This window comes from Poecile atricapillus, chromosome 6 (genome assembly GCF_030490865.1).
Source record: "Poecile atricapillus isolate bPoeAtr1 chromosome 6, bPoeAtr1.hap1, whole genome shotgun sequence".
Taxonomy (NCBI): Eukaryota; Metazoa; Chordata; class Aves; order Passeriformes; family Paridae; genus Poecile; species Poecile atricapillus.
Window position 1 is genome coordinate 6,202,244 of NC_081254.1, and position 12,996 is coordinate 6,215,239.

The 12,996-nt window shown below is 50.9% G+C and overlaps 1 protein-coding gene across 1 annotated transcript in view; it reads right to left on the bottom strand.

Moving 5' to 3' along the window:
* Positions 1–12,996, bottom strand: part of PAPSS2 (3'-phosphoadenosine 5'-phosphosulfate synthase 2) — a 28,545-nt gene that overhangs the window by 7,287 nt on the left and 8,262 nt on the right. Inside the window, exons 2-8 of the mRNA XM_058840759.1 lie at positions 7,646–7,751; positions 6,006–6,241; positions 5,191–5,329; positions 4,812–4,930; positions 4,579–4,692; positions 3,826–3,937; positions 469–674 (exon numbers count right to left, since the gene is read on the bottom strand). Of these exons, the coding sequence (XP_058696742.1) occupies positions 469–674; positions 3,826–3,937; positions 4,579–4,692; positions 4,812–4,930; positions 5,191–5,329; positions 6,006–6,241; positions 7,646–7,751 (1,032 nt within the window). The remainder of the gene's footprint in view (positions 1–468; positions 675–3,825; positions 3,938–4,578; positions 4,693–4,811; positions 4,931–5,190; positions 5,330–6,005; positions 6,242–7,645; positions 7,752–12,996) is intronic.

Genomic DNA, 12,996 nt, shown 5'->3' on the forward strand with positions numbered 1-12,996 from the left:
GCCACCCAGTCCCCACCCAGCTGGGTGCTGGGCTCCCCTCTGGCAGCCAGCAGTCTACAGGAAGGCAGAGACCTTCCTCCCCCTCCCTCTTTGCTCCTTCCTCCCAGGAATAGGCAGGAGGAACGAGCCTGTTGCAAGGTGCACGCCTGCTGTTAATTAATTAAACGAGTCATTTTAAGGGAGGGGAAAGAACTACCACAGCTGTAGCCTTTTTAAGCAGAAAGCTCAGGTCTCTGTGTGAAGCCCAGAGCTCTCCCCTCCCGAGGGACGATGCCCTTTGTGCCACCACAGACTAAGCGGGAAGAGAGGAGCTGTAAAAACACAACAACCCTGTTGGCTACCTGTAGGGAACAGCCAAAAAATTCTGTCCTGCCTGTGCTTCCCAGCAAGGAAGCGCAGACAGAAAACCCATCACCCTGAAGAAAACCCTTGGGAACACTGAGTTGGAGAGGGAGGCGCGGGTCCCACCTGGATGTGTGGGTGGCGGGGGCAGGTGGTGCCCCAGACGCGGGCGCATCGCTCCTCTTTCCTGTGCGCGAAGAACTCGGGGCTGCGCAGCACCGCGACCCGCCGGCCCTGGAAGCTGAGCGCCAGCGCCGCGCTGCCCTCCAGCCGCTGCTTGTCCTCCGCAGACACCGGCAGCACGATGGGGATGCTCAGGTTCACCACGCCGTCTGCCGAGAGACGGGGAGAGGAGTTTAGCAGGCCCCGGCCGCCGCTCGTCCCGCGGGGATGCTCGGGCTCGCAGCCCTTGAAGGGTTGGACACCTTGCCCGCACCGAGGAGAATTTTAACCATCCCCAGAACGCGGTGAACAGAGGTTTCCGTGGGAAATCAGCCATTGAGGCATTTTCTCTGCGCTGCTGACAAATGGTGATGGTAGAAGAGTAGAAAAGCTCCTTATCTAAGGGCCAGAGATGTCTCCAAGACACCTGGAGCATCTCATCGGTTCCTGCTTCCCTTCCCTGGTTCTTCCTCGTTAGCTGCTTGTGAAGGTGAAAAATTTAAATGTGCTTGCAAAATGCAAGCCTGGCTAATTGAAAATTTTCAGTGTGCTTGGAAAATGCCTTCTCCTCCAGGAGAACCACCTCTGTGGAGATGGCTCCAGTCTGGTGTTCCCTGGAGCATCCCATTCCCTGCACACCCCCTGGGCTGCCTCTTCCACCACACTCAGTCTTAATTTGGGTTTTTTTCCCCTTTTTGTCTTTTTTTCCTTTTGGGTTGTTTTTTTCCTTTTTGGGTTTTGTTTCCTTTTTGGTTTTTTTTGCCCTGGCTAATCTCTATACTGCTACTCGTCCTCTTTTACATCTCTGCGCTGCCCATGTTTAATCTGTTTTCTTTGTGAGCCTGTAAGTGCACACATAGTTTCTAATTTCAGTGTTGTCCCTAAATAGCCTGAAATCATCTTGGTTTTAAACCAGCTATCCCAATTTCCCAGTGTTCCGCTGAGGTCCTCCCGTTTCTCCTTGGATATTCCAACGTTAATACGGGAGAATCGTCTCTCCAGTGGGTTTCCAATCACAAACAAATCACTGATTCAATTTGTTCTGATCTGACTGAAATCAGTTTGGGCCCTTGAGAGTTTTAATTTGAGGATTTTGACTATGATATAGATTTTTACTTTAATTTTTGTTACAATATTGCATTTACTTTAAATTCATGACTGGGTATCATTCATCAGCCAGGCAGCAATTTTCATGAATAATCATAATTATATTCACATGGGATCCAATCAATATCAGCTTCATACATTTAAATCATAGTAATAATGAATCAATGAAGCCGGCACGGGGGGAAAAATGAATTATGAAACCAGCAAATGCTGCTGAGAGTGAGGATCTTCAGGCTCCCTTTCCAAATGCAGGATGGAGAGGTAACAAAAGATCACTCCAGTGCAGGTAATTACAAAATTACACAACTGGGATCTTTGTGCAGACTGGTCCCTAGGACACAGGGTGTGTCGGGCCATGTCATAACTGCCTGGATCATAAACGGGTCATGGCTGCAATAATTTCATAATCATTTCAATAGTTTAGTTTTTTTAATAAATCTCAAAAAATTATAGCCAAAAAGAATCTCAATTGAGGCAATTTGTGCAGAACCTGAGAAGGGTTCCATACATACCAGCTACCGTGCGCCTCTTTCCTGGGAGAACACAAACATAATTAAGATAATTAATGCTCAGGGGCACGTTACAGAAACCATTTCAAGACTCAAAGCATTTAAAAGCTCCTGTTGGTGTGGCTGTGGTCCTCCACAGTGCGAGCACAGCCTCACACCGAGTGTGGTCCAGCACCTCCACTGTCACTGTCACCCCTGCCGAGAGAGCCGTGGGTCGCCGGTGCATTGCCGCAGATCCACCCCCCCTTCCTGGTGGCCCTGCACAAAGCACATCCCCCACCTGCTGGGGCATTCAGGAGGGATTTACTGCAGAGCTTGAGTAAATGCTCCCAAAAAACCACAGGAGCTGCCCAAACCATGGCTGTGGCCACAGCAGGGTGACCTTGGCCACCTTCAGGAGCCCTGGTGTGTGGGCTGGGTAGCCCAGGCACAAGGGCTGTGCCGATGGCTCTGGGAAGAGCAGGCTCAAGCCTCTCCTTGGCAGTGCCAGGCCCAGCCTCTGCACCTTGAGGTGGAGCCCTCCACCACTTCTCAATGCTTGTGCAGGAGCACCTGGGTGTTCTCTTTCCCACTCAGATGGCACCCTGGGGGCCTGACCACAAAGATGCAGTTTGGAGACCCCCGTGGAGACAGGGTGCACCAGGGACCGATGCTGCTGCCCTCTGCTACACAGAGCTCACTCTGGAGAGCTCATCCCTCTGCAAAGCTGCTCTCCTGGCCTTCATCCCTGCTCCCCACAGAGCTCTACAAACCCTGAACATCCGTCCACAGAGCTCAGAGACGTGCTCAGGGATGTCAGCAGGTTTGGGGGGCACGCCAAAACCAGATACGCTCTGGAATGAGCCTCCGGCACAAAGTACGGGGCTCTGGAGCAACGTGGCCATCCCAGGGCACTCTGCGACCCCTCCAGGCACAACAGGCAGCTCAAAGACCACAGAGGAGGCTCTGATAACAGGGACATGTGCTTCTGAATGCTGTTTGCACACTGGGCAGGAGGTGAAAGGCTATGGCATGTCTGGGAGCAGAGCCCCCACACAGACACTCCTGCGGTGCAAAGTGAGCAGTCCTGAGCTTTGCCTCTGCTTCATGGTGCCCAAATCTGAGCAGCAGCAGCAAATCACTGCCCTGTGGGACCACAGGATCGTCTAGAAGGCATGCAAGGCTCAAAGGGACTTGCTCACCCAGGTCCCTGAGGGCAGAGATCACTGCCAGGTCCACAAACCCCAATGTGAGTGCCCCAAGTGAAGTCACAGCAACAGCGTCCATAGCTGAGAAACGGAGTGGAAACTGCTGTGCCCAGTCTCAGCTGTGGATGGTCATCACCTGAGCCCTCTTTGCCTCTTCCAGGGAGGAAGCACCTCTAACAGGTGACTGCATAGGGAAATCAGATTCACTTTACCATGTTGGAGAGGCAGGGAAATGGGGTGGGGGGCAAAAGCAGGCTCTGCTCCTGTTCCCACAAAGCCTTCTCTCCTCCTGCCCCCAGCTCAGCCTGGCAGCCTCCCTGCTTCCTTGGCTTTGGGTTTGCATCTCTATTTACCCTGCTACAGCCAAGCACGACAGGAGCCACACAACATCTCCTGGAAGGTTTGAGCAGCACTGTGTGAGATGCCATGGCTGTGGCCACAGCAGAGTGACCTTGGCCACCTTCAGGAGCCCTGGTGTGTGCCCCAAGGCAGGACAGCAGGACACAGGGGATCCATACCGTTGAGCAGGGTGCCAAAGTGCAGCACTTGCAGGTACTCTGCCTCCCGCATGAATCCTGTCAGAGGAGTGGCCCAGCCTTCGCTCAGCACCTGCACCCACTGCAGATCCAGCTGCAAAACAAACCCAGGGGTCACACTCCTGCCACGCTCCTGTCACCATGTCACGCTCAGAGGTTGCTTTTCCTTCCCTTCTGCTGAAACAGCATTTTCATTTTGTTTTGCTTCAAATACAGGACATTCATTAGGAGGAGAAAGACATGGGGGATGTAGCTCGGGGCTTTTTAAGCCAGACTCATGTACTTTCACAGCATGACTTAGAATCCCAGAAAGGTTTGGGTTGGAAGGGACCTTAAAGCCCATCTCATTCCACCTCCTGTCATGGGCAGGGACACCTTCCACTATCCCAGGCTGCTCCAAGCGCCATCCAGCCTGGCCTTGGACACTTCCAGGGATCCAGGGGCAGCCACAGCTTCTCTGGGCACCCTGTGCCAGGGGCTCCCAATATCCCATTTGTCCCTGCCCTCTGGCAGTTTGAACGTGTGGGGCTGTACGAGCACAGCAGAGGATATCGCAGCACAGGGTGGAGGCATGGCAGAAAATGGCTGAGGATTGGGATCCCACCTCAGCTTGCCATAAACCACAGCCACAAAAGATCAGGGCCATCAGAAGAACACACACATCCTTCTGGAAACATCCTCCTGGAAGTTTCCACCCTTGGAATAAATAGTGTCAGTACCTGTGTGTGACAATACCTTAGTGATCTCCACTGCTGGCAGCTTCTCTGCCTCAGCCCGGACACTGCTGAGCTTATCCTCAGGCACAAACAGCTCCAGAACATCCTTGACTGAGCCTTGGGGCACGATGTTCTGAAAGACAGAGACAGGCAGCACTTGTAACCTGCTGGTTTTTACAGGCACACCAAAAAGGCAACATCCCTAAGCAGGCTTCCAAAGCTGCCAGTGATGGTGACATAAGAGTGACCCACCTGTGCTTGGAGGAGCTCCACGACCTGCTGGATGCACTCAGACACCGATGCAACATTTGTTTTCACCACCAGCTCCGGAGCTTCGGGTTTCTCATAGTCTGAGTCAATCCCCGTGAATCCTACGGGCAATTAACCCCCAAATTAAATTTATTTAATAGAACAATCAGTGCCTTAGAGCCAAGAACGCTATACAAACAACCTGGGGGCATTCAACCATGCTGGTACAAGTGACACTTGTGACAGTAAGATTAGGGGAACAGGATCCTCTTGTGCACTACAAAGGGCTTTTAGACACCCACCCATATCTGTGGCACTGCCAGGACAAGGCATCCAAAGCTTTGGCAAGCAAAAGGCAAAATAAGATCTCACTCCTCTGTACCTTTGATCTCTCCAGCTCTTGCCTTTTTGTACAGGCCCTTCACATCTCTGCTTTCACAAATATTTAGAGGAGCATCTACAAAGATTTCAAAGAAAGGAAGTCCAGCTGCCTCATGAATTTTCCGTGCATTTTGACGATCCTGTTAGAAGAAAGATGGGAAAAATATGAATTGCAGCATAAAAACCTCCCTAGATTTTGACACAAGTAAATTAATCTCTTACAGATTTATTAAATGTACACTAGTTCTAATAAGGGTTTTTCATCTCACCTCCCTCCTTTCCTTTAAAGATACTTTAAAAAAAAAATTGTCAAAATCTACAACTGTTTTCATCTTTTCCCATGCAAAACCTCAAGATCTTTTTGTTAGGCAGAACAGCAGAACTTTAGATTGTGAATAATTATCTGCCCTATGTCAAAAGGGTCAGACCCGATGATCTTAGAGGTCTTTTCCAACCTCAGTGGTTCCTTGATTCTACGAAGAAAGGAACTGCTTGCATCAGCCTGATAACAGCAGCTACGGAAGAGAAAATCGCAGCCAAATCTTTTCCCAAAAGAGCAGCGACAACTCTAGGACAGGATGCTGCTTCTGTGACCCTCTTCTGCTTCTGAGGAGTTAAGAGCAGGGAGATCTTAAACTCCTCTTGGCTTTTCATCAATTTGTAACACTGAATTTATCCATCCCTCCAAACTCTGCTCGCGTGCTGTCGTGTGTCAGTGGTGTTCTACGAAACATCCGACGGTGGATTTAGGAAACCCTCTCCAGAAATCATCTTCATCATCTGAGGTGAAGCTGAGAAGAGAGCAGGATCTCTTACCTTTGTGAAGGGGGAGATGAAGCTGGTGATGCAGATGAGCCCCGCGTCGGCGAAGAGCCGCGCCACCTCGGCGATGCGCCGGATGTTCTCCTCGCGGTCCTGGGCCGAGAAGCCCAGGTTCTTGTTCAGGCCGTGCCGGACGTTGTCGCCGTCCAGGGAGTAGCACGGGATGCCGTGAGCCACCAGGTACTCTTCCAGAGCAAAGCCAATGGTTGTCTTGCCAGCTCCAGAAAGGCCTGGGGGAGGCAGAAAAGTGAGGGGTCAGGTTTGAGGGCAAGAGAGACCTTCAAGGTTTGAAAGCGAGAGCGCAACTGTGACACCAGCGGACCAAACTCCTGTCTGAAGTCCCCTACCTCATTCCTTTCTAAAGGAAGTTGGATTCATCCTCCACAGAGCCCTTTTCAACCCTTTTTGTTGAAGGGGTAGCATTAATGGCGTGAGAAAAGCACCTACAGCCCAAGCTCTGAGGGGGTCCAACCCAGCAGTGCCTCTTGCCAGGCCGTGTTGGGACACGTGGGCTCCAGGATGCAGGGGAGGGTTGAAAGGATGCTGCTGGATTCCTTCAGCTCTCTCTGCATCTTCCTCCCCCTGCTCCCACTGTCAAGAGCCAACTGCTCTCCCATTCTGAACCCAAGGAGAGGCTCTTGCTGCAGCCACGTGGAGTGGGACAGGCTCCAGCAGCAAAGGCCCCTCATCACCTCCTTCTCTAGGTGTGTATTCCAAAGAATAATCATCAGCCAGGCGAGCTCAAACCTTTCAGACATGAGATTTTTGAGCAGTACTCAAAAACAGAAGGAAATTGCCTTGGCTTTGGTTTCAGAAACTATATAAAAGCAGATTGGGCACTTCAAAATTGAGGAGGAGAAAAGAACAGAAATGTGCTTTAATCCAGGATCTACAGCCTAAGGTGACAGGAAGGCAAATCAGAATGGCTTTACAAATCCTTCCAAGCACGTCCTTCAACATCTTCCAGCAGCCAAAGAAAATGCCAATATTTAACAAGCAAAGGAACAACTGGACAAGTGGCAAAAGACAGACTTGTCTAAATATTAGAGATGAGAAATTCAACTGTCATTTCTGGCAGCCCCTAATCCTCAAACAATGAGTTTATACTTCAAGACAGAAGAGAAGGGCAGCAAAACAAATGCAAGGGATCACTTCAGCGTGACTCTGTGGCTGGGAGTGTTTATTCTCCAGACAAGGTGGCTGCCTCATGCTGCCTCAAACACAGCAGACCTATATGTCCCAATAAACTTCCCACCGCTCCTGAATGAAAACATCCGCGTTTTGGACAGCCCTGGGTATGTTCCACTGCCAAAGACTGGCTGGATTTGAGCCAAGGCTTCCTCAGCTACACACTTGGGAACAACAAGTGCTACCCCGAGGGCCTCTGACATGTTCAAAGGAGCCTGATAGCAGCTGGGAAATCCATAAAAACATTAGTTATGGGCAGCAGCTGCCAGGGAGAATATCTTGCTGCGCCAGCACCGCACGTCTGCGTTTCCCACGTGGGGATGTTTTGCAATTCCCGGCTCGCAGGGAACGCTGACGTTTCCTGCAGATCCCAAATCCCCACCTGCCAGCCATTCTCATGGAGTTTCACAGGTGAGGCCACGCTTTCACACCCAGCCCAAAAATACCTGTGAGCCAAACCGTGCAGCCTCGGAATCCTCCCCTGGTGCCGACAACTTGTCCTCTCTTACTCCTGCTGACATGATGGGCTTGGTAAACCACGTTGGTGGATCCCTGAGAAAACAGAGCAGAACAAAGCGCTTCTGTTACCTTTGCTGCTCTCAGTGCAAAAGGAAATCTCTGCTGGGACAAATGGATGGGAGGGAAGTGCGAATTCATTAATGAGCCAGCATGGTGAACTCTGGTGCTTTGGCCTGGGTTGGATTTCTGTCTCAGCAGCGCAGACTCATTTTTTGGAGGCTCTCTACCTCTGCCCAGGGTGTTTCTGGTGGTGATGCCTTCGTGCCAGCAGGGAGGAGGGAGAAGGTGACTGGCTCTGCTGCAGGAGCACTGCCAGGTGACTGATCCCCCTGCGGGCAGGCAGGACACAGAGTCTGGGCAGAGACAGCCTCCCTGCCTTCTCGACAGTTTCAAACACAGACAGACTCACCTATTATTTTAATCAGGCTTGAAAAATGAGAGCAACTTCAGGTGCTAATTTACTGGCTGTGTAACAGGAGAACTGCAGCTGGGGCAGGAGCAGCACTGAGCTGGGCACGCCATGGGAGGCAGAGGAAGCATCCCCTGACGTGTCCATGTGCGTTCCCAAGCAAACCAAGTGCCAGCACAACGCTGAGCCACAGGCCTGAACTCTGGTGCTTCCTAATCCTGGTGGTTCCTAACCTTGCTGAGCCCAGAGTCTCTGCAGGGCTGGAGGTGAAACAGCCTGGCTGTGCCCTGCAGCTCCAACAACAGCACCTCCACAAGGAATGTTCCATGTGAAATATCCACAGGACCCTGTTAATTGTGAGGATGATACTCCCAACTGAGGCATGCAAGGGAAAGACCAAGGAGGATACAAGGATATAAATATATCCTGGATACATACGCAGAGAGAGAGAGAGAAGAGAAGGTTGCACGGAGACCTCATGGAACTTTCCAGTATCTGAGGGAGCCTACAGGGAAGCTGGAAAGGGACTGTTCATCAGAGGGACAGGACAAGGGGAATGGGCTCAGACTGAAAGAGGAGGGGGAATTTAGGTTAGTTATACAGAAGAAATCCTTCCCTGTGAGGTCGGCGAATGGTGCCCAGAGAAGCTGTGGCTGCCCCTGGATCCCTGGAAGTGTCCAAGGCCAGATTGGACAGGGATTGGAGCAGCCTGGGATAGTGGAAGGTGTCCCTGCCCACGGCAGGGGTGGCACTGGGTGGCTTTAAGGTCCCTTCCAACACAAACCAGCCTGAGCTTCTATAAAAAGCCCAAAACATCTCTAGACCTGCCCCTGAAAAGGTGAGTGAATGCTACACATCCTGTGACTCAGAGAATAAGAGATAAATAGCTCAAGACTTGGTTTCTGTGGTTTGTTCCATTTTGTGGTATTTTCTTTTGCGGGAGGGTGTGGGTATCAAAACTTTGAACATTTTGAGCTCGCAAAGGTGAGACAGCACCACCATGGATGGATTTTCTCCCATCCCCAGGAGTTCAGGCCGTGTCTCGCGGGAGATGAGCCACGATAACGTCTGTGCCTCGGAAAGATGCAGGATCTGGCACATTCCTACACGGCTGATGTAAGGAAAATGTTCTAAGTACAGGTTGCTGTGCCATAAATCTGCACTGGGTGAGCATCTCAGAGCTGTTATGTTGCATGCTGGCACCTTTGGGAGCTTGGGAAAGCACCACTGAGGGAATTTTTGCAATTCAGCAACACTGTCACACCTCTCCCACCTGCTGGGAGCTCCAGATGGTACCAAACCCCTCAGGTTTTTCTGCTCTGTTCATAAACTTCCCAGGAAACTCTTCCCAACCCTGAGCAACTGGATGGCTGGGCTGGGAATGGACTCTTGAGTGGGAAAGACCAACTTCCCACCTCATCATCCACCAGCTAGGAATGGTTTGGGAAGCCAGAGCTGAAGTGTGGTGGAAGGGAGTGAAGGCACCAGGAAAACTGATTATTAATGGCCTGAGAGCAAATCCTGGAGAGATTTTGCCTGGGAAGAGCATGTTCTGCAAGATGGTTGGGAGGCAGAGAGAAGCAATGGATGGGGTTTAATCAGATGCAGGGCTGTGCTACTGATTTGACTCTTGGGGTTTTAACCCTGTCACAGCAAATCAAACATGTTTAAGTAGATAATAATAAACCTGGATGTTGGGCCCTAAAGCAGGGACAATTTAAGACACCGGAAAGCAAGTCTTGAATAGTCTGGGTCAGTGAAATGAAGTTTGGGAGAGGAACTTCTGACTTATAATTCAGCCCCAAACAAGGCTCCAAACAAGGCAATAAATGTCCCAGCAGCATCTCCAAAGAAGGGCCGTGCATCCCCTGCCAGACAGATGGTCAAAGATGACACCACCACACTCTCCCCATTCCTTGGAAATCTGCTGTTTGGCCCTGTCTGGATGAGCTCAGTGCTCAGCCCACCCTGCCTTACTTCATCCAGGAAATGAGAAAAAAAAACAAACACGTCGCTCCAAACCTTGGACTGAGGCTGCAGCAGACCAAGAAACCAAATCCTAACTCTGCTTTTGGTCTCCCCTCCCACTGAACCCTTCCATGAGGTTGGCAAACAGGGAGACACCAAGATTTTGACAGTCTTTAGGATCAGGCTTGACTGAGCTGCCCATCAAGGGTCTCTTGGCTTAATTTCCAAAGGGAAGAAGCTTTTCATCAACCACTCTGGTGGGACAAGGTGCTGTCCTGCTGTGTGAGAGCAGGTTGCAGCCAGAGCCAAGTGATCCTCCTGAATAAAGAGATGTGGCCTCTGAGATAGGAAAGTCTTGCTGGAAATTAGAAGTGATCAGTGTCCTCTGCTCTGAGAGCCACCATTGCTCAATTCATAGCATCCAAAAAAGTGACCTCAGCTCCTTCTGAAGTAATTAGCCCTGGAAGGGAGTAGCTGTGCTTGCCCACATAAATTATGTGTGACTACTCAAGGAGATCTTATCAGGAAAGTTGACACCTGACAGTTAAAAGCACGAGATCTGTGATCACTGATGTTTGTTGGGAGCAGAACCACTGCACATTTAACAGAAAATGCACCAGACAAGAAACATTTATAATCATAGACTTATTGAGGTGTTGAGGTTGGAAAAGACCTTTAAGATCATCAAGTCCAACCATCAAACCAGCACCACTACCATGTTCACCACTAAACCACATCCTCAAGGGCCATATCCACATGTTTTCTGAACACTTTCAGGGATGGTGATTTCACCACCTGCCTGAGCAGCCCATTCCAATGTTCTACAACCCTTTCCATGAAAAAAAGTTTCCTAATATCTAGTCTAAGCCTCCCCTGGCACAGCTTGAGCCCTGAGCCTCCTTTGCTCCAGGCTGAGCCCTTTTCCCAGCTCCCTGAGCTGCTCCTCATCAGAACCCCTCCCCAGCTCTGGTGCCCTTTTGGGTTTAGGGTTGTCCCAACAAATTGCATGGATGTTTTGCCATCTCCCACTAGGAATCCAAGTATAAACTCTGATCCTTGGGGCAGCAGCTCCTCCTGCCTCCACATTCCTGGTTTTTCAACCAGCACCTCCATGGCTGCATCACAAGCAGAAGCATGGCAAGAAGCAACTGCAAGTGCCACGTTGCACAGCTGAGGGGTGGAAATGAAGGACATTTGAGAGATCCCCACAACACCCTCAGGCCAGCCCTTGCTCAGAGAAAGCAGAGCTCTGTGATGCTGCAGAAGGAGATGAGGCACCAGAAAGCCATGCTGGCCATGGCGGTGGCCCGGCAGGTCCAAGCCCGTGTCCTTACGGCGCCCTCACTTCACCCCTGCCTGCTGCAGCTGGCACAGGCACAGACCTGGAAGCTGTCCAGGAGCTGCAGCAGCATCCTGCTCCGGAGAGGGACTTGCTCCCCAAAGCAGGGATCGTGCTGAGGCTGCGGAGCACCGCGCTGCGAAGGGCACGTTACTCACACGTCCGGCTCATTCAGCACCAGGAGCAGCATCCAGCTGGCAGCGCTCAGGGCCCCGGGGAAACCCTGACCCAACAGCCAGGGCAGGGTCAGGACTCCCCCAGCTGCCTTTTTATTCATAGGGCAAGCTCACAGCACCAGGAATATGATTCATTTTTTTCCAGTCAAGCGTTTCACACACGCCCTATTTCGGTACCGTGGCCTGGACATGTCTCCAGGAAGGAAAAATTAGATCAAAATAAAAATAGAGGCTTTCAAAATGTTTTCAGCTGATCCTATTTGCAAATGGTAGAATGGGCTTTTAAAATAATAGAATGATCAAGCAAGCCTTCACTTGCACAGGCAAGCTGTGGGATCAAGCACATGGAGGGATTATTGGGGTGTCCTGCGCAGGGTCAGGAATTGGACTTGATGATCCTTGTGGGTCCCTTCCAGCCCAGGAGATTCTGTGATTCTGAGTTTGAAGTCAAACATTTCCCTAAACCTCAGGAGAGTGAGCTACCCTATCATTAAAGAAACTCTCCCAACTCCTGCATCATACTGAAAAAAAAAAAAATTAAAAATATTTGTTCCTACCAGTTGCATTTGAAGTATAAAAACCACATTTATCAAATTTTTCCTTACAAAATTATCTTCTTCTACCAGGGCTGCTCTGGAATAAGGGCAATATTGTATCCATGAGCAACCAGAGGGGAAAACCTGCTGCAAAAGAGTCATTTGCTGAAGAAGAGCAAAAGTGATACTCCAAAGAAAAGGAGGAAGAGAGGAAAAAGGGGGGTTTTGTCTGTGGCAGCAAAGATTTGATTACAATCATATTGAAGAACAATGGAGAAACCTTGGCATCTCTTACATCCTAGCTTAGCTCTTGTAACCCAAAACCCATGGACTTTCCCCAAATATTCACTTACTGCACTTAAGGCAGAAAATGCTTCAAACCCAGCCCCATTCTTCCCCACAGGAAAACCCCAGCAAGGCAGGGTTACCCTGGAAATTCTGCCTGTTTAACCCCTCAGGATGCAGGCCCAGGTGGGGAAGCAGGACCTTGCAAGCATCTTTCGTACTGCCCACCTTCCTGCTCCCATGCTGCTGTCCCTGCTGTGCCACCACCTCCCTGCTGTCCCTGCTGTCCCTGCTGTGCCACCACCTCCCTGCTGTCCCTGCTGTGCCACCACCTCCCTGTTGTCCCTGCTGTGCCACCACCTCCCTGCTGTCCCTGCTGTGCCACCACCTCCCTGTTTCAATGCTGGTGTCCCCCTGTTCCCTGCCCATGGGATGAGCCTCCTTTCCCAGCGCCTGGAGGTGAGCAGGAACCTCTCCAGACTGAGCTGAGGGGCTGCCAGCATTCCCTGTGCTGGGCAGGATGCTGGACTGGGATCCCCTTTCTCCACCCCGTGCTCTGAATAAA